At 55.1% G+C, this 26,470-nt stretch overlaps 1 protein-coding gene across 5 annotated transcripts in view; it reads left to right on the top strand.

The window, feature by feature from the left end:
* PFKFB3 (6-phosphofructo-2-kinase/fructose-2,6-biphosphatase 3) overlaps positions 1-26,470 on the top strand; it is a 93,729-nt gene that overhangs the window by 52,057 nt on the left and 15,202 nt on the right. For 3 of the 5 annotated variants that reach the window (XM_030819343.1, XM_030819344.1, XM_030819342.1), the window contains exons 1-7: positions 10,982-11,440; positions 19,684-19,809; positions 21,280-21,376; positions 22,253-22,319; positions 22,834-22,908; positions 23,278-23,334; positions 25,709-25,833. In XM_030819343.1, coding sequence (XP_030675203.1) covers positions 11,365-11,440; positions 19,684-19,809; positions 21,280-21,376; positions 22,253-22,319; positions 22,834-22,908; positions 23,278-23,334; positions 25,709-25,833 — 623 coding nt within the window. In that variant the 5' untranslated portion in view covers positions 10,982-11,364. Of the gene's footprint in view, positions 1-10,981; positions 11,441-19,683; positions 19,810-21,279; positions 21,377-22,252; positions 22,320-22,833; positions 22,909-23,277; positions 23,335-25,708; positions 25,834-26,470 lie in introns of those variants that run through there. The other 2 variants (XM_030819346.1, XM_030819345.1) reach the window with 1 other exon arrangement.

The following is a 26,470-nucleotide window of genomic DNA, read 5'->3' as shown; positions in this document are numbered from 1 at the left end:
CTGGTGGCCCTGTCTGGGCATAATGGAAGGCTCGCACTCTTGTCTTCTGGTCACACCTCACTATGTCCCCTCAGCTCCTATCTCTATATGGCCTGGTTTTTCTTAGGTTATGATTATAGAGCGAGGATTATTATAATATTGGGATAAAGAGTAATTGCTACAAACTAATGATTAATGATATTCATATAAAATCATATCTAAGATCTATATCTGGTATAACTATTCTTGTTTTATATTTTATTATACTGGAACAGCTCGTGTCCTCGGTCTCTTGCCTCGGCGCCTGGGTGGCCTGCTGCCCACAGAGGCCCCTCACTACTTAATGTGGCACGGTTGCAGGTTCCAACATCCTGCTCTTTTTCTACTCTACCCCGCCCCTTGTTTTCAAGACTTTGAGAGGAATTTTCCAGAATCAAGCTTTCTGGCTCGCCTTCCTCTTTTGCTTTCCTAAGGATAAATACTATTCGGGGGAGAGGGCGGGAGAGATATTGAGAGCCAAGGCACGTGAGACAGCATGGGCAGGGTGCTGCCTCGTGAGCTTGCCTTTTTTTTTCTTTTTTTGAGACAGGGTCTCGCTCTGTCTCCCAGGCTGGAGTGCACTGGTGCAATCACAACTCACTGCAGCCTCCACCTCCCAGTTCAAGCAATTCTTCCACCTCAGCCTCTCAAGTAGCTGGGACCACAGGCGCCTGCCACCACACCCAGCTAATTTTTTGAATTATTTTTTGTAGAGATGGTGGATTAGTCAGGGTTCTTTAGAGGGACAGAACTAATAGGATAGATGTACACATAAGGGGAGTTTATTAAGGAGCATTGACTCCCACGATCACAAGGTGAGGTCCACAATAGGCCGTCTGCAAGCTGAGGAGCAAGGAAGCCAGTCCAGGTCCCAAAACCTCAAAAGTGGGAAGTTAATAGCACAGCCTTCAGTCTGTGGTCAAAGGTCCAAGAGTCCCAAAGCTGAAGAATTTGGAGTCCGATGTTTGAGGGCAGGAAGCATTCAGCACAGGAGAAAGATGTAGGCTCAGAGACTAAGCCAGTCTAGTCTTTCCACATTCTTCTGCCTGCTTTTGTTCTGGCCATGCTGGCAGCTGATTAGATGGTGCCCACCCAGACTGAGGGTGGGTCTGCCTCTCCCAGTCCACTGACTCAAATGTTAATCTCCTTTGGCAACACCCTCATAGACACACCCACGATTTTTCAATCCAATCATTTTTCTTTTATTTATTTATTTATTTATTTTTTATTTTTATTTTTTTAATTTTTTTTTGCACACAAAAACAATAAACATTTTCTAAAAATACATACAAACAAAAAGATGCGTATCAAACATATTAGGAAGGTTACACATGGGAAGTCGGGGAATAGAAATGGGGGGTGGGAGTTAAAATAAGGTAGAGAGGGACTTTATGTGGATCAGTGATAATAACTCAATCCTCTATTTGACAAAGAAGAGGGAGAAGGAAGAGGAAGAAAAAGAAAGTGGGATAAAGGATCAGAAAGGGAGGAAAATAGAAAAAATTAGAGTATGACTCCAGGGTAGACCTGTTTTGTTGTCACTGAGTTGGTTGGTTGGTTTGTCTGTTGTATTTTTCATGTTTCGCCAAGTTGGCCAGACTGGTCTCGAACTCCTAGCCCGAAGTGATCAACCCGCCTCGCCCCCCAGAGTGCCGGGACCACAGGCACTCTGAGCCACGTGAGCCACCACGTCCAGCCCCCACATTGCTTCTGGCCTCCATTGTAGACCTCCCAGACGGAGCGGCCGGGCAGAGGCGCTCCTCACTTCTTCCCAGACACGGGGCGGCCGGGCAGAGGCGCTCCTCACTTCCCAGACGGGGCGGCCAGGCAGAGACGCTCCTCACTTCTTCCCAGATGATAGGTGGCCGGGCAGAGGTGCTCCTCACTTCTTCCCGGACGGGGCGGCTGGGCAGAGGCGCTCCTCACTTCCCAGACGGGGCGGCCGGGCAGAGGCGCTCCTCACTTCTTCCCGGACGGGGCGGCCGGGCAGAGGCGCTCCTCACTTCTTCCCGGACGGGGCGGCCGGGCAGAGGCGCTCCTCACTTCTTCCCGGATGGGGCGGCTGGGCAGAGGCGCTCCTCACTTCTTCCCGGACGGGGCGGCCGGGCAGAAGCGCTCCTTACTTCCCAGATGGGGCGGCCGGGCAGAGGCGCTCCTCACTTCTTCCCGGACGGGGCGGCCGGGCAGAGGCGCTCCTCACCTCCTAGACGATAGGTGGCCGGGCAGAGGCGCTCCTCATTTCACAGATGAGGTGGCCGGGCAGAGGCGCTCCTCACTTCCCAGACGGGGTGGCCGGGCAGAGGCGCTCCTCACTTCCAGACGGTGGGTGGCCGGGCAGAGGCGCTCCTCACTTCCCAGACGGTGGGTGGCCGGGCAGAGGCGCTCCTCACTTCCCAGACGGTGGGTGGCCGGGCAGAGGCGCTCCTCACTTCCCAGACGGGGTGGCGGGCAGAGGCGCTCCTCACTTCCCAGACGGGGTGGCCGGGCAGAGGCGCTCCTCAGGGGGGGGGGGGCGTCCCAGACGGGGGCCGGGCAGAGGCGCTCCTCACTTCCCAGACGGGGCGGCCGGCAGAGGCGCTCCTCACTTCCCAGACGGGCGGCCGGGCAGAGGCGCTCCTCACTTCCCGGACGGGGCGGCCGGGCGAGGCGCTCCTCACTTCTTCCCGGACGGGGCGGCCGGGCGGAGGCGCTCCTCACTTCTTCCCGGACGGGGCGGCCGGGCGCGGGGCGGGGGGGGCGCTCCTCACTTCCCGGACGGGCGGCCGGGCGGAGGCGCTCCTCACTTCTTCCCGGACGGGGCGGCCGGGCGGAGGCGCTCCTCACTTCTTCCCGGACGGGGGCGGGCGGAGGCGCTCCTCACTTCCAGAGGGGCGGCGGGGAGGGCTCCTCACTTCTTCCCGGACGGGGCGGCCGGCAGAGCGCTCCTACTTCCCAGGGGCGGCCGGCAGAGGCGCTCCTCACTTCTTCCCGGACGGGGCGGCCGGGCAGAGGCGCTCCTCACTTCTTCCGGACGGGGGGCCGGGCAGAGGCGCTCCTCACTCCTAGACGATAGGTGGCCGGGCAGAGGCGCTCCTCATTCACAGATGAGGTGGCCGGGCAGAGGCGCTCCTCACTTCCCAGACGGGGCGGCCGGGCAGAGGCTCTCCTCACTTCCCAGACGGGGTGGCCGGGCAGAGGCGCTCCTCACTTCCCAGACGGTGGGTGGCCGGGCAGAGGCGCTCCTCACTTCCCAGACGGTGGGTGGCCGGGCAGAGGCGCTCCTCACTTCCCAGACGGTGGGTGCGGGCGAGGCCCCCACTCCCAGACGGGTCCGCAGAGGCGCTCCTCACTTCCCAGACGGTGGGTGGCCGGGCAGAGGCGCTCCTCACTTCCCAGACGGTGGGTGGCCGGGCAGAGGCGCTCCTCACTTCCCAGACGGTGGTGGCCGGGCAGAGGCGCTCCTCACTTCCCAGACGGTGGGTGGCCGGGCAGAGGCGCTCCTCACTTCCCAGACGGGGTGGCCGGGCAGAGGCGCTCCTCACTTCCCAGACGGGGTGGCCGGGCAGAGGCGCTCCTCACTTCCCAGACGGGGTGGCCGGGCAGAGGCGCTCCTCACTTCCCAGACGGGTGGCGGGCAGAGGCGCTTCCTCCACGGGGGGGGGGGGTTCCCAGACGGTGGGTGGCCGGGCAGAGGCGCTCCTCACTTCCCAGACGGTGGGTGGCCGGCAGAGGCGCTCCTCACTTCCCAGACGGGGTGGCCGGGCAGAGGCGCTCCTCACTTCCCAGACGGGGTGGCCGGGCAGAGGCGCTCCTCACTTCCCAGACGGGGTGGCCGGGCAGAGGCGCTCCTCACTTCCCAGACGGTGGGGGCCGGGCAGAGGCGCTCCTCACTTCCCAGACGGGGGGCCGGGCAGAGGCGCTCCTCACTTCCCAGACGGGGGGGCCGGGCAGAGGCGCTCCTCACTTCCCAGACGGGGGCGGGCAGAGGCGTCCTCACTTCCCAGACGGGGCGGCCGGGCAGAGGCGCTCCTCACTTCCCAGACGGGGGGGCCGGGCAGAGGCGCTCCTCACTTCCCGACGGGGCGGCCGGGCGAGGCCCCCACCTCCCGGACGGGCCGGCGAGGCGCTCCTCACTTCCTAGACGGGGCGGCCGGGCAGAGGTGCTCCTCACTTCCCAGACGGGGCGGCCGGGCAGAGGTACCCCTCACCTCTTCCCAGACGGGGCGGCCGGGCAGAGGCGCTCCTCACTTCCCAGACGGGGCGGCCGGGCAGAGGCGCTCCTCACTTCTTCCCGGACGGGGCGGCCGGGCGGAGGCGCTCCTCACTTCTTCCCGGACGGGGCGGCCGGGCGGAGGCGCTCCTCACTTCTTCCCGGACGGGGCGGCCGGGCGGAGGCGCTCCTCACTTCCCAGACGGGGCGGCCGGGCAGAGGTGTTCCTCACTTCCCAGACGGGGCGGCCGGGCAGAGGTACCCCTCACCTCTTCCCAGACGGCCGGCCGCTCCCACCTCCCGGAGGCGGCCGGGCAGAGGCCTCCTCACTTCTTCCCGGATGGGGCGGCCGGGCAGAGGCCTCCTCACTTCTTCCGGATGGGCGGCCGGGCAGAGGCCCTCCGGGGGCAGAGGCGCTCCCCACGTCCCAGACGGGGCGGTGGCCGGGCAGGGGCTCGGGAGGCTGAGGCGGGCAGAGCACTCGGCGTGAGGAGCTGGCGAGCAGCGTGGCCAACATGGCGACCGCGCGCCTGCAGCCAAACGAGAAAAAGCAGGCAGCGGTGGCGTGCGGCGGCAGTCCCAGGCAGTCCGCGGAGCGGGCAGCAGCGAGCTGAGTAGATTGCAGCCTGGGCCACAGAGGGAAAAGAAAAGAAAAGAAGAAAGGAAGGGAAGGGGAGGGGAGGGGAGGGGAGGGGAGGGAAGAATCCAATCATTTTTCAATCCAATCTTCTTGACACTCAATATTCACCATCACAGATGGAGTCTTGCTATGTTGCCCAGGCTGGTCTCAAACCCCTGTCCTTAAGCAATTCTCCCCACCTCAGGCTCCCAAAATGCTGGGATTACAGGCCTGAGCCACTGTACCTGACTTGTTTTAATCTTTTATACTGCATTTTTACTGTACTTATTATTATTATTATTATTCTTTTTGAGACGGAGTCTTGCTGTGTCCCCCAGGCTGGAGTGCAATGGCGTGATCTCGGCTCACTGCAGCCTCTGCCTCCCGGGTTCAAGCGATTGTCCTGCCTCAGCCTCCCAAGTAGCTAGGATTATAGGTCCCCGCCACCATGCCCAGCTAATTTTTGTACTTTTAGTAGAGACGGGGTTTTACCATGTTGGTCAGGCTGGTCTCAAACTCCTGAACTCAGATGATCTACCCACCTCGGCTTCCCAAAGTTCTGGGATTACAGGCGTAAGCCACAGCACCCGGCCTTACAGTACATTTTCTATGTTTAAATATACAAATACCTACCATTGTGTTACAGTTGCCTACAGTATTCCGTAGAGTCACATGCTTTACAGGTTTGTACCCTAGGAGCAACAGGCTATACCATGTAGCCTAGATGTGCAGTAGTCTCTGCCATCTGGGTTTGTGTAAGTTCACTCTGTGATGTTTGCACAATGACAGAATTGCTTAGTGATGCATTTCTCAGAACAAATCCCCATCATTAGCCAACACATGACTTTTTCTTTTCTTCTTCTTTTGCTTGACCAATAAATTAGGACATCTTAAAACTTTTGAGAAATACACAAAAAGCTCAAGCCATCCTCCACATCTTTTTTTTTTTTTTTTAAGGAAGATAAAACATTCATTATTCCTTAAGTGGAAGTGAATCCTCATAAAGGTCTTCCTCTCTGTTGACTTCATGTTGAGTAGACTGGGAAGGAGGAAGAGGTGGTTGGTCTTGCTGTCTCAGGGGTGGCAGAGGCAGGAGAAAGTAGGTGGACCTGTGTGATTCAAATGTGTTGTTCAAGGTCAACTGTATATGGTTGGCTCTCACGATCTAATATTTTAACTGTTAGCGGATGCAGTGGCAATCTCGTCACTGAAGTCCGTTTCTGTCCCGAGCTACAATAAGTATAGAACATGGAGACTTGAAAATTTACCCTTACTAAAAATTCTGCTTTAACTTTTCTTTTACTTTTTGTTTTACCAATCAAGGTTATGCTAGCCTCAGAAATGACTAGAGTTGCTTTTATTCTTTTCTATTTTCTGGAACAATTTACTTAGATAAATCATCTGAGGTCAGGAGTTCAAGACCAGACTGGCCAACATGGTGAAATGCCGTCTCTACTAAAAATACAAAAAAATTTAGCCGAGCATGGTGGCGCAAGCCTGTAATCCCAGTTACTCAGGAGGCTGAGGCGGGAGAATCTCTTGAACCTGAGAGGCAGAGGTGGCAGTAAGCCGAGATGGTACCACTGCACTCCAACCAGGGCGATCTCAAAAAAAAAGAAAAAGAAAAGAAAAGGAAATGCCCACAGGAGATGGAGTGACAGGGTCAGGGCAGAGAGAAATGGAAACTTACCGGAGGGTTTGCCGGTACTTAAGTTGAGCAATTTGAGTCACTTCACCCAGAGCCAGGTTATGGCTGCTGCGTATTCTCCTCACACCCACTTAATGAGACACTAAGTCCACTAGATTGGAGAAAAATATATGATATTTGTAGAAAAATAATAATTTTTTTTGAGACAGAGTCTCGCTCTGTCACTCAGGCTGGAGTGCAGTGGCGCAATCTTGGCTCACTGCAACCTCCACCTCCTGGGTTCAAGTGATTCTTGTGCCTCAGCCTCCCAAGTAGCTGGGATTACAGGTGTGCACCACCACACCCAGCTAATTTTTGTATTTTTAGTAGAGATGAGGTTTTGCCATGTTGGCCAGGCTGGTCTCGAATACCTGACCTCAAGTGATCTGCCCGCCGTGGCCTCCCAAAGTGCTGGGATTACAGGCGTGAGCCACCGCACCTGGCCTCTCCATGTCTTTTCATGACTTGATAGCTCATTTCTCTTTAGAACGGAATCATATTCCATTGTTTGGATGTTCCATAGTTTATCCATTTATCTACCAGAGGACATCTTGGTTGTTTCCATATTTTAACAATTATGAATAAAGCTGGTATAAACATCTATGTGCATGTCATGAATTGGTTTTTCGAACCCCTGACATGACAGTGTGTGGATAGTCTGTCTCTATTCTCAATCATGTGTGAGTTACAAATAATTTATTGAAATAACAGTCCCCTCCCCGTGTCTTTGGCTGGTGATGATGGAAGGGTTTGTTTCAGTGTTTTGTTTGGTGTCTCACTTCTCTCCCTCATACATGGGATTTTTCACAAGAGCAAACAGTGACATTTGATGTCTAATGAGCAACTTCTGATTGCTCCCAGCCTACCATTGCTTGTCACCTCTCTCACTCTCTCTGGGGCAGCGGGTAGGTCCTAGCTTGGTTTGAACGTTTTAACCTGGCTATGGCTGGCACAGGATCATGGAAATGCGGTTGCTTGTGTTTGTTGTTACAGTAGCATTTGGAAGCACTGGTAGGAGTTAGATGACATTGGCTGGCACAGAAGTGTGGGAACAAAGGTGATCCTGGAGAAAAACCACTCCGCTGTCCTCTCAAGGCTGGACGGAACTCAGTGAATTCAGCGATGTGAGCACCTCACCAGGCACTTGCTTTTTTTTTTTTTCTTTTTTTGTGACAGGGTCTCACTGTCACCCAGGCTGGAGTGCAATGGTGCAATCACAGCTCACTGCAACCTCTGCCTCCTGGGCTCAGATGATCCTCCCACCTCAGTCTCCAAAATAACTGGGACCACAGGTGCGAGCCACCACGCCCAGCTATTTTTTAATTTTTTTTTTTTGCAGAGATGGGGTTTCATGTTGCCCAGGCTGGTCTCTTAACTCCTGAGCTCAAGCAATCCGTCCGCCTGAGCCACCCAAAGTGCTGGGATTACAGGTGCGAGCCACTGCACTGGCCAGGATCATTTTCAATAATTGCCCTGCTCATGTCTCATTCTACTCACGGAAGGTCCTTCTCTGACCTTTCCTTCCCAAACAGCTCAATTGTTCTAGGTGAGTCTGAATCACAGCCTGATCAGCTCCTAAATTAGGATTCCACTAAGCACCCTGGGGTTAGGGTGGCCCCATAATGAGTCTCCTAGGGAGCTATCTATCTGTGTCTGTGTCAAGTAGAAGGGAAAAACAAAAACAAACCAACAAAAAAAACCCAACAAACTCTGCTCCTAATTGGCTTTCTTCTTTCATCTCTGACCTGGTTCCTTGACTTCTCTAATCTCAACTCCCTTTACTTCTTCCCATAAAGCAAGTGGGGTTGACTAGGTAGTCTTGAAGTTTCCTTCTATCTTTCACAGTTTCTAGGACCATGACCTAGGAGAAATAATCGATCTGCGCTAGCGTTGGTGTTATTGTAGCTGTAAAAGAATCATCGTCTTAGTGGAACATTTACATTATTGGGGGCGTTTTCTGAAGGGCCGCCTTTGTGATACCCAGGTTAGGAGCAGGGAAGTTGGCCAAGCCCTAGTTGGACATTTGGGGTGAAGATGGGGCATTAGCAGAGCTAGGGAATGAGTTAGGAGGATGTCCAAACTAGTAAACTCGGAACCAGCAAATCACCAGAATACAGCTGCAGTTGGGTTGTTTATAAGTGATTTTGTAGTGAAGCAGTTTCATCTCTCATGAGGGCTCTACCCTAACTTACCTGGGGCTGTAAAGGCTGCCAGTTCTAGCTGGCCATTAAAAAAACAAACACAAAAACAGGTGTGCATTCGTCCTTGCTCCCACGCACTCCGTTTGCACTTAGATGTGAGGAGCAGGAGGGGGATTGAGTTAACTTCCTTTTGCCTGCTGCATAGCAAGTGCAGGAGGCGAATGGGGGAAGAACATAGTCTTCCCTCTAGACTCACAACGCGTTATTGACAGGAAAAGTGCCCGGTCTGCGAAAGTTCAGCTGGACCTCCGGGACGTCAACTCCCTGTGCCCTAAAAGCTGACCGCTGTCAGATGCGTTATCTAGGTCAAGAGATTAATGATGTGCCGCTGCTGGGGCAGACGCCATCTCTCTGCTCTCTCTGTGAGCTGAAACCAGCAATGTGTTTGCAAGCTTGTAGGGAGTGTGGAAGAAGGCTCCCTGGTCCGCTTGCCTGGCCTGTACGTGTGCAAAATCGGTGGGCAAGCAGCGGGCGCGCAGGTGCACCGTCATTCCCCAGGAACCGCGGGGGCTCTTTGCAGGGGTGCAGCCGCTCTCCCGGCGCTCAGCCTGCAGCCCTCACGGACCCCCGCGAACCCCAGGGCGGGAACTCGTCCCGGTGGCGCGGGCGCTCGCTGCCTGCTGTTTCCCTCTTCGGGTCAGCCCACTCTTATTTCAGGAGTGGAGTGGGTCTCTCCCCTGGGCGTTTAGGGTGTCGCCTCTGGCATGTGCTCCCACTGCAGAAAACAAGTCCAAGTGCAACGCATCGGGTTTCTGAACAGCCGCCAGAGCGCGGAAACCAGACCGTCAGCAAAGCTGTCGCGGGAACAGGGGCTCTGAGAGGGCGGCGCGGGGGGCGGGGTGCTGGAGTGGGGGTCGAGGCTAGCGGGGAGTGGGGGTCGAGGCGTGGGGGAGGGTGGCGGGGCACAGGCCAGGTGGCCGATGTTGCGCGTTCCGGGGCCCCTCGGCAGGCGGCGGGTCGGGAGGAGTGGAGGCCCGGGTGGGGCGGGCGCGCGGGGCGGGAGCAGCCCTGGTCGCCGCCTGGGCGCGGGCGCCCTCCCTGTGGAGCATGCGGGACGTGAGCGACGTGTGGCAGCCTCTGCGCAGACTTTTCCGCCGCGGTGTAGGTTTCAGCGAGCGCCGCCTTCCCTCCAATCACAGCCCAGCCTCAGCGCTAAGTGTGCACCTCTCTGCAAGGCGGCGCAGCGCTCCTGTACTGAGGCTTCGTTTGCAAAAATTACATCCATGTCGTGTCCCGGCGCGGGCGGCGGTTCCCCACCAAAAGCAGCCCAGATCTTCCCCGCACGCCTCTGACCTGACTGCACGACTATCACAAGTCGCGAGCTGGTGCAAACTGCGAGGGCCGGAAAAGGAGACGGGGCACGCATGCACCAAAAAGTGGGGAGGCAGAGCTGCAGGGTGTGCAGGATAACGGAGTGAATTTTAGGGGTCTGCATAATAAGGGGCCGCCTCCAAAAGTTTTCCCTCGACTTGGGTAATGAATTGCAGATCGAAATGGGTCTAGTTTTATTCATTCTTCTACTCGGGGCGATAAAGGTTTATTGAATAGTGTACATGGTGAGTGTGAAAACCAGATGCCAGCTGCCCCCAGCCCCAGTCCACTTCAGTTCAGCTCCCCGGGGCTTTCCCGCCCCCTCCTCGTGCCCAGCACCGCAGGCCTCTCAAGGTTCCCAGTCTTTGGGCTAGGGGAGGGGAGCAAGGCTCAGTTCAAGTCCAGGTTTCTAAGGGATTCAGGAAAGTGGACAGGGTGAGGAAGGAGGATCAGGGAAGCCTCCTCCCCGCGGGTGGCCCGGGTCGTGGCGGGGGATGGGCTGACGGGTATTATCAGGGAGCAGCCTGGCCCGTGTCCTTACCTGGACTGCGCCTGCCCCACAGCGCGTGTTAGGAATGCAGAGTATCGGGGCTCCACGGCCCTAAAGGAGCTGCATTGGTAGGATGTACTTTAAGCAGCTTCCCAAGGGATTCGGCTAAGGGGGCCACGGTCTACACTGTGCAGGACTGCGTCGCTGCTCTCCTCCCGGCCAGCACAGTTGAGATGAGGGGCCGGAATTAGTCGGGGAAGCTGTGCCAGACGTCCCGAGGGAACAACGGGACGAGGGGATAACAGCAGCCAGGACCTTTCAGCAGGGCTGGGCTGCAGGAGCTGGTGCGCCGCCGTCGCCGGCCCGCAGGGGGAGCTCGCAGGCTGCCTCCCGGCTCGCCCACCCTCCTCCCCACGTGGAAGGGGGCTGGGACCCAAGGAATGCGGCCCGCCCCGAGGCTGACGTGCGCGTCTGCGGCCAGCCCGGACTCTTTAAAAGCCGGTGGTGCGCGGGGTATCCCAGCCGAGCCGGAGAGGAGGCGAGCGGCAGGACTTGGTGGCGAGAGCGCGGCTGTCACTGCGCCCGAGCATCCCAGAGCTTTCCGAGCGGACGAGCCGGCTGTGCCGGGCATCCCCAGCCTCGCCACCCTCGCAGCACACGTCGAGCCCCGCACAGGCGAGGGTCCGGAACTTAGCCCAAAGCACGTTTCCCCTGGCAGCGCAGGAAACGCCCGGCCGCGCGCCGGCGCACGCCCCCCTCTCCTCCTTTGTTCCGGGGGTCGGCGGCCGCTCTCCTGCCAGCGTCGGGATCTCGGCCCCGGGAGGCGGGCCGTCGGGCGCAGCCGCGAAGATGCCGTTGGAACTGACCCAGAGCCGAGTGCAGAAGATCTGGGTGCCCGTGGACCACCGGCCCTCGTTGCCCAGATGTGAGTGCAGCTGCGCGGAGCCGGGTTGCAGGGCGCGCTGCGCGGGGCCGGGCCATTGTGTGGGGAGGCTTTGTGCCGACGCCCCTCTGCGGGGGGCGCGCCCGTGCGGGTCGCGCCGGCGGGGCGGGGCGGAGGCGCGGGCTGCGCGTCCTTGGCCAGGCGGCAGGGGCGCTGTGGCCCTTGTCCCCGTGGCTGCCCCGCCGGCCCGGAAACGGCGAGTGAGCCCGGCCGGGCTGCGTACGCCGAGATGGAGGGACGCGCGCGCCTGGACAGGCCAGGGAGAGGATCCACATCCTCCGCGATCCCTGTCCTCGACACCCGTCCCGGGCAGCCGTGGCCGGAGCGCAGCCCAGGGACCCGGCCGCTCGCGCCTCCGCCCCTTTCCACCGTCCGGATCTCCTCTCTCTGCATGTTTCCATCTCCTCTCCCGCCTTGCTATGCATTCCTATCCCCTCGCTGCACTTAATAACCTATTTCTCTGTCCTGTTTTCTCTTTCGATATATATGTCTCTGTTTTTCTCTCTCTGTTTCTGCCTCCTTCCTCTCCCACTCTTTTTTTCTGCCGTTATCTCTTTCTCTCTTCTTCTCTCTCTTCCGTGCATCTCCAGTGCCATGGGGGCGCCCGTGCTGGGGGCGCCAGGAGAGCCACCTGGAGCCATGCCTGTGTCCCCGGCTTTGGGGAGGGTCGGTGGGTTGGTGAGTGCACGGTTGGCGCTGCTCCACGCGCCCCGGGCGCACGCATTCCCCAGTGCTCGGAATTGGCTGGCAGTACCCTGCCCCGCCCCACCGGTCGCCGCCCCCGCCACCAGCGATCTCTTGGGAGAGGGTTACCTCGAGCTCCACCTCATCTGCGGAGCGCCGCCGCGGAAAAGGGCGGGTGGGCAGCGCAGAGAGGCGACGCTGCCTCTCCAGGTAATGCGCCCCGGTTCCCATGGGCTGGACAGGGAGCCGCCTGGTGCGGTTTTCAACAGGTCAGGTCGTAGCCTGAGTAGTGACCGTGGGATCCAGGTGCAAACTCTTGAGGTGGCTTCGGGTCATCTGAAGGCGCCTGAGCTCAGGCGGCTGGCAGGGTTGCCCGGCTACCACGTTTCTTAGGACGGCCCCCGCGGGACTTGACAGCTCTTCTGGAGCCCTGCCGGGTCTGAATCACCGGCCTCGTCCAGACCTGCCCCTCTCCCCACACCCACCCCCGTGGTGTGCCCTGGGTGGGGACGTCAGCAGATCCACCCTGCTGGACTTCAGGGTTCTGGGGTAGCCCTCAGGAGAGGTCTTGTTCCCCCTCTTTGTGAGGTAGCCCAGGACTGGGGGATGCGGGTGTGTTGCCCAGCCCTGTCACATGCGCTTGAACTGGGGTGGCCCACGGTTCTCTTGTCTTTGTGTAAAACCTGTAAGTGGAGTGGAATGCAGCTCTTAAATCCCCACGGAGATTTGGCCAAGTCCAAATGCAGAAACAACTTTTGCATAAAACAAGTATTATCTCTATAGCACTTTGTAAACTGCAATGGAGGCTAGTCCTATATATGTAAATACATGTGATTGTATACGAATGCCCACGGGTCTGGGAGGAGTGTCCCGTGACTTCCAGGGCGGCTCTGAGATCGGTTGGCATCAGCTCAGTTGTGATCTTGAGAACACCAGCGTGCATCAAGGCGTCCTCCCTCCAGGCTTGGATCCTGATCCATTAGACCCCATCAACCTGCACGTCTCGCACGCAGTGAGAGATTTGCCTAAGAATCCCTGTCAGAATCATTCAGAGCTGGAGGGTGGGAATTTGGCTAAAGCTGATGGATTAATTCTTTTGTCCCGCCTACTGCTGGTATCCTCCTGTGTGGCTTTGAGGTATAGCCTCAGACACATTCCTTTTTGTAAACAGATCTGCAGCCTGGGTATCGCACATCCTTATTTCAAGTGGTGGTGTCTTTCAGTTTATATAGTCACATTTATCTCTTACTGGAATGGAGGGAAGACGCTATTTCTATTTGGTATCTTCCTGACACCCTACCTCGATTCTCTAATGGCATTTCGGACATTGGGTGGGTCTGTCTTTCTTTCTTTCTTTCTTTCTTTCTTTTTTTTTTTTTTTTTTTCTTTCTTTCTTTCTTTCTTTCTTTCTTTCTTTTAGACGGAGTCTCGCTCTGTCGCCCAGGCTGGAGTGCAGTGGCTCAATCTTGGCTCACTGCAAGCTCTGCCTCCCTGGTTCACGCCATTCTCCTGCCTCAGCCTCCCGAGTAGCTGGGACTACAGGCGCCCGCCACCACGCCCGGCTAATTTTTTGTATTTTTAGTAGAGACAGGGTTTCACCGTGTTAGCCAGGATGGTCTCGATCTCCTGACCTCGTGATCCGCCTGCCTCGGCTTCCCAAAGTGCTGGGATTACAAGCGTGAGCCACCGCCCCGGCCTCTTTTTTTTTTTTTTGAGATGGCGTTTCACTCTGTCACTGAGGCTGGAATGCAGTGGTGCGATCTTGCCTCACTGCAACTTCTGCCTCCAGGTTTCAAGCGATTCTCGTGCCTCAGTCTCCTGAGAAGCTGGGATTACAGGCGTGTGCCACCATGCCCAGCTAATTTTTGTACTTTTAGTAAAGACGGGGTTTCACCATGTTGGCCAGGCTGGTCTCGAACTCCTGACCTCAAGTGATTTGCCCACCTCAGCCTCCCAAAGTGCTGGGATTATAGGCGTGAGCCACCACGCCCAGCTGGGTGGGTTTTCTTTCTCCTAAACCTGTTGCCACCTTTATAAGCAGCCTTCTCATTGGAGGTCTGCAGCAGAGTTCCCTGAGTTTATTATTTATTTATTCATTTTTGAGGCAGAGTCTCACACTGTCACCCAGGCTGGAGGGCAGTGGTGCGATCATAGCTCACTGTAACCACCAACTCTTGGGCTCAAGTGATGCTCCCGCCTCAGCCTGTCCAGTAGCCGAGACTACAAGTGTGCACCACCACACCGGGCTAATTAAAAAAAAAATTTTCATAGAGATGGGGTCTTGCTATGTTGCTCAGGCTGGTCTCTAACTCCTGGCCTCAAGTGATCCCCCCACTTTGGCCTCCCAAAGTGCTGAGGTTACAGGCATGTGCCACCATTCCCAGCCTCCTTGAGGTTTATTGCTGAAGGAGGGTGTCTAGGATGCTGCTTTTTATAGACAAAGAACAGTAAAACAACAAAACAAAAATTACTGTATCGATAAGCTGCATTATATTCTTGCGTCAGAGGCACATTAACGGGATACCCTGTTGCTACATCAGCATGGTGGTAAATGTTTCTTACAAAACCCGTAGCTTCCTTCGCATGCATCCTGTAACTCCTGCTGACTTACTGAATTTGTGAGTCAGCATAATGGGCAAGAAGTACCTTTTTGACCGGCAAGGTCTGGCTTTCCTTTGTGTTCATCACTAAAATTCAAGAGTCTCTGTGTTCTGAGGGATCCCGGGTACCAGGCTGAGTCCTAAGATGGATGGTGCTTGGGACTTGGCATTAAATCAGAAGTTGCCATCATCAGTGGAGCAAAGGGGGTATTAGTACTGGTCAGGCCACTGCAGGGTTGTAAGCAACAGGTAAAAGACAGCCTTTTAAAGCACCAAACTTTCTTTCTTGAGACAGAGTCTCACTCTGTCACCCAGGCTGGAGTGCAATGGTGCAATCATGTCTCATTGTAGCCTTGAACTCCTGGGCTCAAGCAATCCTTCTGCCTCAGCCTCCTGAGTAGCTGGGATTATGGGCATGTGCTACTGCACCCAGCTAATTTTTAAAAAGATTTTTGTACAAACGGGGTCTCTCTATGTTGCCCAAGCTGGTCTTGAATTCCTGGCCTCAAGCGATGCCCCCTTGACCTCCCGAAGTGCTGGGATTACAGGTGTAAGCCAGTGTACCTGGCATTTTTTTTTCCCTCTTAAAAACAATGGAATGAGACAAACTGCCAGCTTGTCTTTGCTCAGGATTTAGACAGACACCGAGGAAGCTGAGTCTGAAGAAAGGTTGATGTGGTACTCAAATACGGAGAGAAAGACTTTCATCTCAGTAGGGAGTTACGCCGGCTGCTGGTGTTCTAGCGTAAGGAAGCTGGGTGGGTGATGTCCTAGAGAAATCCGTGCCTTATCCCTGCATAGCCCCTACAGTTTATTTTCTGGGGATGCATTCCGAGTCAGTGGGGATACAGACTGTGCGGGCTGCTGCCTGTGTGTCTGTGCATTGCACACCGTCGGAGAGGTTAGTAGCTTAATCTAGCTGGGAGAGCAGGAGTAGGAACCTGGGGGTGCCAGCCTCTCACTGTCCAGGTGGGGGATTCGCCATCAATCTGGCTGCTGCTTTCCATAACTGGCTCCTTGTGTCACTATCCCGCGACTGAGTGTTCATCAGCCAGCCTTCAGTTTTCTTTTGGCTTCCTGTGTACGTTTGCCTGCAGGGAATGGGCCCTAGTAGGCAGTCTGCGTTGTACACTAATGGTACTGCGGGCTTGTAGACAGCCAGGGCTTAGCCCAAAGGCACTACTCAGCCACACTGACCCTGTATCCCCCAAGTAGCCTCTGTCTCACGGGTACCCAGTGCATGTACCTGGCGCATGTGCCCAGTGAGCGAGCGTGTCGTGAACGTAACAACCTTGCAGAATTGAAGCTCCGTGTCCGGGACTTGGTGACTTTCTGGGAGGACTTACCCAAGTGGCCATGGTCGTTACCATGACAACACTTTGAGCTTGAGGCCCCCAGACTCAATTCGGGTGTTTAGTCTGTTACCCAGGGTCTTTACACAGTTGTTCCTTCCCCTGTAACAGGGTGACATCTGTGCTCCCCCAGGCATGTTTCAATTGACATCTAAAGTCAACATCTAAGTACATTTAAGTTTCACAACTTTCAAAACTTTGGGTGCGTGAAAAAGAAGTTAAAATATTAAACATTTACATAAAATGAAACGAGACACAAATACTCTTTGGAAAATCTTGTGTTAAACCCAGTAATTTTTTTTTTTGTTTTTTGAGACAGACTTTTGGTCTGTTGCCCAGGCTGGAGTGCATTGGTACAATCTCGGCACACTGCAACCTCTGCCTCCCGGATTCAAGCGATTCTCCTACCTCAGCAGATGGGATTACAGGTGCCCGCTACCACGCCTGGCTAATTTTTGTATTTTTAGTAGAGACGGGGTTTGGCCATGTTGATCAGGCTGGTTTCGAACTCCTGACCTCAGGTGGTCTGCCCTCCTCTCCCGCCCAAAGTGCTGGGAGACTGTGCCCAGCCAATACTTATCCTTTCTAATCACTGTGGCTTGCCAGGGAGGGTGATGAGGCAGGTAGGGGTGTCTCTTTTTTGGTGGTAAAAAGGCCCATTGAGAAGAGAAGAAGAAACTGAGGGTCACAGAATTAGAAACATGAGGTGTGCTGTGAGTTTTTTTTTTTTTTTTTTCTTTTGAGACGGAGTCTCGCTCTGTCGCCCAGGCTGGAGTGCAGTGGCGCGATCTCTGCTCACTGCAAGCTCCGCCTCCCTGGTTGACGCCTTCTCCTGCCTCAGCCTCCCAAGTAGCTGGGACTACAGGTGCCCGCCACCACGCCCGGCTAATTTTTTGTGTTTTTAGTAGAGACAGGGTTTCACCGTGTTAGCCAGGATGGTCCCGACCTCCTGACCTCGTGATCCGCCCACCTCGGCCTCCCAAAGTGCTGGGATTACAGGCCTGGGCCACTGCGCCCGACACGCCCCTCTCTTTGAATCTTACTATTCGAGAGACCAGTGCGTAGGGAGAATGGCTCTGCTTTGCCAAGAAGGGACTGGCGGTTTATTTGGGCTTGAAATCCAGTCTGACCTTTTGCCGTGTGTATTTCCTCTGCTCTTTTGTTGTTGTTGTTGTTGTTGTTTTCCCTCCCTAAATGTCTACTGCCAGAGGAGATCGGTCCCTATGATTAGTGGGTAGACATAATCCCGTGTTGGATAAATCAATCAGCCTCTGCTTCCTTGGCGTGGTTCCGACAGAAATAATTCTGCCTATGTGCACAGCTGAGAGTATGTGTGTGCGTCTGTCTCTGCATATCTGGGTGCTCTTAGGAGCAGCGGCGCGGTGGGGACACCTGGTAAGACCAGGAGGGACCCTTGGCCTGGGGGAAGGGTCAGTGGATGGGTATTGTTTCCAAGGAGTTGCTGCTACTTTTCCGATGTGGCAGCTACAGCTGCCAGAATGACCCTGGGCACGGTGGGGTGTGCCTCACTGGCTTTTAGGGAGGCCACCATCTCTCCGTGTGCCCCCTGGGGACACAAGAAAGCCCCTGGGTGCTTTGTGCTTGTTTGTTCCACTCATGTGCTCAGGATGCCCGGCTCACCCTGGGCAGTGAAAAGCATCTGTTTTCGAGGAACTGTTTGTTCTAGGTCACTGGACACCAAGGGCATACCAGTCCAGGGCTTTTAGCGTCTCCTCATCTGCTGATAGCCTGTCTGTCTCCTTACTCTGCCTGCTGAGAAGGCCACTAATGGTCTCCAAATAGCATGGAGGGGACAAAGGCCCGGCATGCCATGCCTGCCTCCCTGCCCCCGCCGCCAGGCCTGGGAGCAGATCCTGGACATTGACTTCAGTTTGGAGCCCTGTTGGGGGGTCCAGCTTACAGAGGGGCTTCTTCGCTGAGCCGCGGCCTGTCTGAGGGGTGGTGGCTCCCGCAGCCTAAGCCTGCTCAGCTTGGACATCGGGGCATCTGTCCAGTCTGACATCTGCCTGGTTCTGTGTGCAGCTTTCAGAGGTTTTCCTGCAGGCCATGCGGGCTGTGTCTGGGAATGATGGGGACAGCCAGGCTGACCACGTGGCAGTGAGTGCTGGGCAGTGCTGCCCAGGCGGGAGCTGGCGGGTGTCATCTGGCCCTGGAGCTTGCATGTTGGCAGGGTGTAGGATTTGCCTGAGACTCCCAGGGCCAGGCGACAGCCGGGGAGATACTGGGCCCTTGGCTTTCAGAACAGGGGGCTTCTGGCTGCTTTCTGAAAAACCGAGCAAAACCCCCCTCCCTGCTGTTTTGTCGTACTGAGATGCCAAGACCGTTGTGTAGCAGCGGAAGCCAGGAGGGAGCTGGCAGGCAAGAGCATCTCCAGGTTTCCTGGAGACAGTGGTGGAGCCAGCCCCTGCGTGAGGCTTCGTGACCGGCCCTTCCCTCGGCAGGGCCCCAGCATTCATCCGAGCCTGGCACCAGAAGAGGGGGTCAGACAGGGCGTGAGAGGCTCAGGGGTGGAGGATTTACCTGTCCACTGGGGTAATTTCAGCATTCTGCCTCCCTGACCTACTTTCATTTGATAAATTCTTTTCATTTTATTCTAATTTTTTAAAAAATTTATTTATTTGAAGAGGCAGGGTCTTGCTATGTTGCCCAGGCTGGTCTCAAACTCATGGTCTCAAGTGATCCTCTTGCCTCGGCCTCCCAAAGCACTGGGATTACAGGCATAAACCACCGCGCCTGGCTGTAAACTCCTACTTTTAAAAATTGCCTTTTTAAAGATTTTTTTTTTTCAGAAATGCTGCCCATACCTCTGTGTGGAGGTTCGGATATTGATGGTGGGCCTGTCTGTCTCTTGACCCCTGGGCCCCAGCCCCCTGCCCCTCTGTCCCCATGTTGTGTTGGAATCCGCCCTCTCGACTCTGAGCCCCACCCTCCCTGGGGAGAGGAATCCTTTCCTCCCACCCGCAGGAGCATTCCACTTCCACTGTGGTGTTAGTCACTGGTTCCCTGCTAGGTTTAGCGCCCTGGGTATCAGCTCAGGAATTTGGGGTTGGGACTGTCTTTGCCAAGTGGAACCTAAAGGCAGAATTGACGGACAGGGTGTGGCTGGGGGGCTGTGGCCACTAGGGATGCCTGGTCCCACTCTGGTACAATGCCAGGGGCTTCAGGATAGGGAGATGAAATGAAAATTTCGATGAATGCTGGGTGTGGTGGCTATTCCTGTAATCCCAGCACTCTGGGAGGATTGTTTGAGACCAGGAGTTCGAGACCAGCCTGGGCAACACAGCGAGACCCCATCTCTACAAAGATAAAAAAATTAGCCAGGGGTGGTGATGTGCAAACTTGTAGTCCCAGCTATTGGGGAGGCTAAGGCTGGAGGATCGTTTAAATCCAGAGGTTTGAGGCTGCAGTAATCTGTGGTGGCCACTGCACTCCCGCCTGGGCAACAGAGTGAGACCCTGTCTCAAAAACATTTTTGGTGAAATTCTTCAGCGTTATTGTTGGGCATGGCCTCTGCTCCTCTTCTCCGGTCACTTGGTTGATGACACACCCTTCTTGCTTGTTTTTCCAGCCTGTGGGCCAAAGCTGACCAACTCCCCCACTGTCATCGTCATGGTGGGCCTCCCCGCCCGGGGTAAGACCTACATCTCCAAGAAGCTGACTCGCTACCTCAACTGGATTGGCGTCCCCACAAAAGGTGAGACTGGGTCTCAAGGCCAGTCCCCTGCAAGTGCAAAAACTTGACCTTCCATCTCAGTTGCTGGTTTCACAGGCAGGACCATCCCTGGGCGCCGCTGTCCCCTGGTCAGGGAGTCTGATCCTGCCTCCTGTGCAGCCAGGTCCCCCTTCACACTGTGTCTACACCCTTCTTCTGTTGGGGTTTTTTCCTCACTGGCCATTCTCTTTCCCACTCCCCTAAATCCTGCCCCGACTCAGATTTCACCTCCTTCAAAGCGGTCTTCGGCCATCTCAGTCCTTTACATTCCTGTCACACTCAGTCCTAGCTAACATTCCTCTGCTGATGGCCTTAAGCACTGCCTACCATAGGTCAAGGGCCTTCAACCCCCAGGCTGTGGACTGCTATGCCGGGTGGCATGTTAGGAACCGGGCCACAGGAGGTGAGTGGCAGTGAGTGAGCATTCCCACCTGAACTCCGCCTCCAGTCTGATCAGCGGTGGCATTAGATTCTCACAGGAGTGAACCGTATTGTGAACTGGGCATGTGAGGGATCTAGGTTGTCTGCTCCTTATGATAATCTAATGCCTGATGATCTGAGGTGGAACAGTTTCAACCCAAAGCCGTACACCCACAACCCTTCCCTGTCGATGGAAAAATTGTCTTCCACAAAAGTGGTCCCTGGTGCCAAAAAGGATGGGGACCGCTGGTTGTAGATGACGCATTTAAGAATCTGTGCTTGGTCTTCCCAACAAGATGGGGAATATCTTGTGGATAGGCACTGGGCATTTTTTTTTTTTTCAATTAATTTTATTTTAGATTAGGGGTACATGTGCATGTTTGTTACATGAGTATACTGCATATTGATTGGGGATTGGGCTTCTAGTGAACCTGTTACCCAGATAGTGAACATTGTACCCAACTGGTTATTTTTTAACCCTTGCTCATCTCCCACCCTCCCCTCTTTTGAAGGGATGGTTTTTAAGTTTACCATCCCTGCTGTGCCCAGCTCAGTGCCCAGGAACCATGGGACACATTCCCCCGGCCCTGGCCCTGGCGGCTGCACCAGCAGAAGGGTTGACCTAGATCTGGCGGTGGGCATGAGGCCCCACTCGCTTTCTGATACCATTGGTGGAAATGTGTTGTCCCTATTTTTGCTAGACTTGGGGCCTCCCCCGACCCATCCTCACAATCTCAGTCTCTGGTTTAGGATATCGTGAGACTGGGATTGTAGACTTGGCTGGAGGGGACAGCGTCGCAGAGCCTGCGGCAGGGGCATTGCAGCTGGACTGGGGAAGCCGGGCTGCCTGTGGCCTGCTGTCCTCAGGAGTTGAGGGTAGGGCAGGACTGGGCACCAGCATTGCTTCCACACCATCTCATTCAAGTCGGTGTGGTTGGGTGGGTGGCTCTTCCTTTGGTCGATCGCATGATCCCGGTGTGAGCTGGCCCCTTCCTGCTCGATCATCCAGGCTGTTCTCTTTCCCATCCACAGTGTTCAACGTCGGGGAGTATCGCCGGGAGGCTGTGAAGCAGTACAGCTCCTACAACTTCTTCCGCCCCGACAATGAGGAAGCCATGAAAGTCCGGAAGTAAGGCTGGGCTGCGGGCGTAAGGCTGGGCCACAGGAATAAGGCTGGGCTGCGGGGCTGCGGGCGTAAGGCTGGGCCACAGGAATAAGGCTGGGCTGCGGGGCTGCGGGCGTAAGGCTGGGCTGCTGCAATAAACTTTGGCCGCGGGCGTAAGGCTGGGCCGCGGGAATAAGGCTGGGCTGTGGGGCTGCGGGTGTAAGGCTGGGCTGCGGGCTTGGGCTTGCTTTGTTCTGAGCCAGGCTCTGTAGGAGGCAGAGAAAGCCGGCCTGCGGGTGGGTCCTGCTGGTGGTCTTCAGGGCTGTGCAGTGTGGGAACAAGCCCTGCTGTCCCTCTGAGGTTGCTGCTCTCATCTGTTCCCTGAGGGTCTCAGTGAGTTGACCCTCACTGGGACAGAGCTGCAGAAGCACCCTCACTGAGAATTAGCAGGTCCTGTTTGTCGGGAGTGTCTGTTTGTTTGGAAAGGATTTCTTGTTAAGTGCGAGTTGATTGTGAAACCCTAGTGCAAGGGTGTTCGGCCCCGGCTGTATGTTGGAGTCTCATGGGGGATGCTAAAACCCCTGATGCCAGGCCCCACCCCAGACCAGTTAGCGCAGATCTGTGGGTGGCTTTGGGCAGCCATTTCTTAGCAGCTCCCCAGGAGTGGTTCCCGTGCGCAGCCTGGTGCGAGCACCACCTCCCGAGGGTTCCTGAGGCCACCCGTGCGGGGCCCCAGGTTGGAAGCCTCTGGGCCTGAGGGGTGCTGGCCAGCCTGCCCAGCGCTAAGCAGTGTAGAATGGAACCACCAGTTACTCTGCCTGTCGGGGTGCATCGGGAGTTGCTTGGGCTGCCCCAGCGGACGCACTGGCGCTGACATTCGGCGTCTCTTGTGCATTCCAGGCAATGTGCCTTAGCTGCCTTGAGAGATGTCAAAAGCTACCTGGCGAAAGAAGGAGGACAAATTGCGGTAAGTCCAGGGAATGTAGCCGGCTCAGTGTCCAGTCCCACCCATGAGGGTGTCCTCACTGGCCTAGGGTGTACTGAGACCTGTGCCTCTAGCCCTGAGGGTGGAGGAAAGCAGGGGGCCAGGGCAGCCCAATGGCTCAGGAAGGCAGATGTGGGGTGGACTCAGCGACCCACCCCCTCTGCAGCCAGTCCCCCACCTCCAGGGCGGGCAGGACTTGGGTTGCCCACAGGACCACTGGCCCTTCCTTGTACACTGTCCCATTGCACGTTACTGTTTTGCTTGTTTGCTTTTGGGGTATTCCCCCCACGCTACCACCCCTGAGTGCTGTTGGTAGTTGGGGGAGGCTTGCCTGGTAAGCACGCCCTGGGGAGGACTGTGGGCAGGCACAAGCTCCCCTGAAGCACTTTTGGGGCTTATTCCTGGAGATGATGGGTCTGGCATCCTTGCTGTTCGGGTAAACGTTTTTAAACTCAAACTTAGAGTCTTCTTCCTGGCCCTTTGCTCTCCATATCAGGTTTTCGACGCCACCAATACTACTAGAGAGAGGAGACACATGATCCTTCATTTTGCCAAAGAAAATGACTTTAAGGTGAGCTGAGCGTCTTGTGTTGTGCTAGAGGGCTCGGGAGAGAGGAAAAGGCCTCAGGAAGCGGCCTGAGTCCTGCTTGGTCCTTCCCCTCCTGCTGCCCATGTTCCTTAGTCCTGCTCGGTCCCTCCCCTCCTGCTGCCCACGTTTTGCGGCCTTAAATTAGGGCCTTTGTGCGGTAGGGCTCTTGGGGGCCGTGGGGCGTTCCAGAGGGGTGGTGGCGGGAGGCGGCAGTGAGGAGGTGGGCTTTCCTGTCTTTGGGAGTTGGTGGGTGGCGTGCTTCCGCCTTGTCCGGATGATGACATCACAGTGATGGTGAGGTTGGTCCTTCGTGGTGTTTGTTTTCTAACATCCCCACCTCACTTCCACCAGGCATTTTTCATCGAGTCTGTGTGCGACGACCCTACAGTTGTGGCCTCCAATATCATGGTAAGACAGCCAGGAACCCCACGCTTCTGCGGCAGCGTAGACCACAAGGGCATTTGCAGTCTGAGGAAGTGGGGGACTGGGTCCAGCTTGGAAGCGCAGCTGAGCCCTTAGGATGAGCAGCCCCCAGCTGGCTGTCGATTGGGAGGTCAGACCTACAGAGCGGTTTTTGACCCAGAGGCCTGTCCTGTGTGGGACTAGCTTCATCCAGGGCAGTGGGCAGGCTTGGATGGGACGTAGGAAATAATTCAGGGAGATAGGATTAGTTTCTGTTGGTGACGGGAGGCTGACAGCCAGTGGTGATGGAGCTGCTGGGGCAGAGGGCAGCTCACTGCCCCCAGTGGGACAGGAGGCAGCAAGTGGATCGCTTGCTGTGATGGCTCCAGGTGGTAAGAATGCTTAGGCATTGGCAAAAGTCCATAGGGCTCAGCAGCCTCCTAAGTTTGGGAGGTAAGACTCTTCTTCCTGCCGATGCATCTCGTGAACCTGCCACAAACCCTCCTGTCTGTGCTGTGCAAGGGAGCTTGCCCAGATAAATTGAGGGCACTTGGCATTATAACTTGATGAATTTCTCCAGTGTTACCACTTGATAGCAATATATATAAACAGGAATGGTTACTATGGAGACTTACTACAGGCTGCCACCCCGTGTTGGAGTTAATTTTCTCTTCAGTGTAAACATATCAGAATATGACAATTCTATAAAGAAAAGCAGTTCTGAAAACGTACACTGGGACGCTGTGGTGCTGGCATCTTTGCACCTTTAGAGGGGATGCTAAGCATGTATTAGCCCCGGTATCTTCCCCAAAGTGGTGGAAGTATTTCTAGATATCTTTAGGAAATGAATTCCTGTTTCAGGAAGGGCTATTTGAATTGTGAAAAGTCAGTTTAGATTTGTCCAGTGGGAGGAGGAGGCTCAGAGTACGAGGAAATCATCTAAACAGAGGGTTTGCCACCTTTCTTTGGCTCGGCACTCCTTGTTCCCCTTGGTAGACAGCAGGGGGTAGCTGTGAAATCATTTTTCCCAATGAGTGGTCACCAATGTGCTTAGCAAGGAGTTCAGCATTTGTCTGGTTGTCCACCAACAGATAGTCATTTGCCCCAACCCGCCATGTTCAGAAATCTCTTTCTGATGAAATCTCAAAGCAGGTTGGTAGATCCAGGCATTTGTGAACTTAGATTTTTTTTTAAAATTGTGGTAAAATATACATAATGTAAAATTTAACATCTTAATCATTTTTATTATTTATTTATTTATTTATTGAGACAGTCTCCTGTTTCCCAGGCTGGAGTGCAGTGACACAATCTTGGCTCACTGCAACCTCTGCCTCCCGGGTTCAAGCGATTCTCCTGCCTCAGCCTCCTGAGTAGCTGGGATTACAGGTGTGCGCCACCATGCCCAGCTAATATTTTTTGTATTTTTAGAGGAGACGGGGGTTTCACCATTAGCCAGGCGGGTCTCAAACTCCTGACCTCAAGTGAGCTGCCCGCCTTGGCCTCCCAAAAGTGCTGGGATTACAGGCGTGAGCCACCGCACCCGGCCATTTTAGCCGTTTTTTTAAATGTATAGTACAGCAGCAAATTATATTCCCATTGTTGGGCAACTGCCACACTCTATCCCCAGGACTTTCTCATCTTCCCCGGCTGAAACTCTGCCAGGAGACAGACACAACTCCCCATTGACTCGATCTTTGAAGAGTGGCTGCCTCTCAGTGACGGCAGTGGTTGATGAGAGAAAGAGCCCAGGCATTCAGAAATGCTGAGTTTCCCTAAGATCCACCTGGTCTCTGGGGCCCGTGCCACCGTGGGTGTTGTAGACCTATGTTGTTGCCTAGGAGAGTGAGCCCTGCAAAGGAGCAGGCACAGCCCTAGTCGGAGAAGCAGTTAACCACGCACTGGTCAACCGGGGCTGCCTCGGGCGGTGTGGGGTGGAGGAGAAACCACACAGGGCCACAGGCATCTCTGGGAACTCCTGAGCATACCTTAGAACCGGCAGCCTCCTCCCGGTGCGGGGAGCATTGCAGATGCTCACGTGGAGCTTGGCTGAGTTCAGCGCCAGGCTGTCTGGCGGTGACTCGGGCACGGGACAGATCCTGACTTGCTGAACATTCAGAGGTGTTCATTACGGAATCCCCGTGGGTTTCCTGTCTCTGTCCTTCCGGCTCCAGTTCTCCATCTCCCCAGGGAATCCTCCCCGTGTACTATCAGGCTGTGACTCAGCCCCCGGGATCTTTCTCCCTTTCTCTTACACGCTGGGCTGGATAATCTTTATGCTGAGCCTTCTGCGCGCTCCCCTTTTGAAAGCCCCAAATCCTGCTTAATCTCAGCAGAAAGCCTTCCAGCGTGATTCATCAGCCGCCCCTTTGTGGTGTTGCAGGAAGTTAAAATCTCCAGCCCGGATTACAAAGACTGCAACTCAGCAGAAGCCATGGACGACTTCATGAAGAGGATCAGTTGCTATGAAGCCAGCTACCAGCCCCTCGACCCCGACAAATGCGACAGGTGATTCCCGTGGCTGGCCGTCTCTGCAAGACCCACACGAGGGTTCTTACTGAATTCTTGATGTTCCCACAAAGGATTTGCTCCTGGATACCTTTAAAAAATTTTTTTAAGATAGTTTTTTTTTTGTAGCGATGAGGTCTCGCTATGTTTCCAGGGCTGGTCTTGAGCTCCTGGCCTCAGGTGATCCACATAAAGCCGCTGGATACCTTTATCAACTCTTTGAAAATATCTTTTAAAAACAATCCTTGATGACACAATGATATTCAGTGGGAATATTTTGAACACTGTGTAGAAGTACAAGAAGTCAGCATAGAGTTGAGCCTGGTGTTGCTACTGTCCCTCCGATAGTTCCTTTCTTTTTTCTTTCCATTTATTTATTTATTTATTTACTTACTTGCTTGCTTGCTTAGAGACAGGGTCTCCCTTTGTCTCCCAGGCTGGAGTGCAGTGGGCATGATCATAGCTCACTGCAGGTTCAAACTTCTGGGCTCCAGTAATCCTACCACCTCAGCCTCCTGGGTAGCTGGGACTACAGGTGTGGGTGTCCACGTCCAGCTAATTTTTTTTTTTCTTTAGTAGAGATGAGGCCTTGCTATGTTGCCCAGGCTGGTCTTAAACTCCTAGACTCAAGCGATCC

This window comes from Nomascus leucogenys, chromosome 9 (genome assembly GCF_006542625.1).
Source record: "Nomascus leucogenys isolate Asia chromosome 9, Asia_NLE_v1, whole genome shotgun sequence".
NCBI classification, from domain to species: domain Eukaryota; kingdom Metazoa; phylum Chordata; class Mammalia; order Primates; family Hylobatidae; genus Nomascus; species Nomascus leucogenys.
Note: the sequence above shows the minus strand (reverse complement) of the source record. Positions and strands in the feature narration are given on the sequence as shown.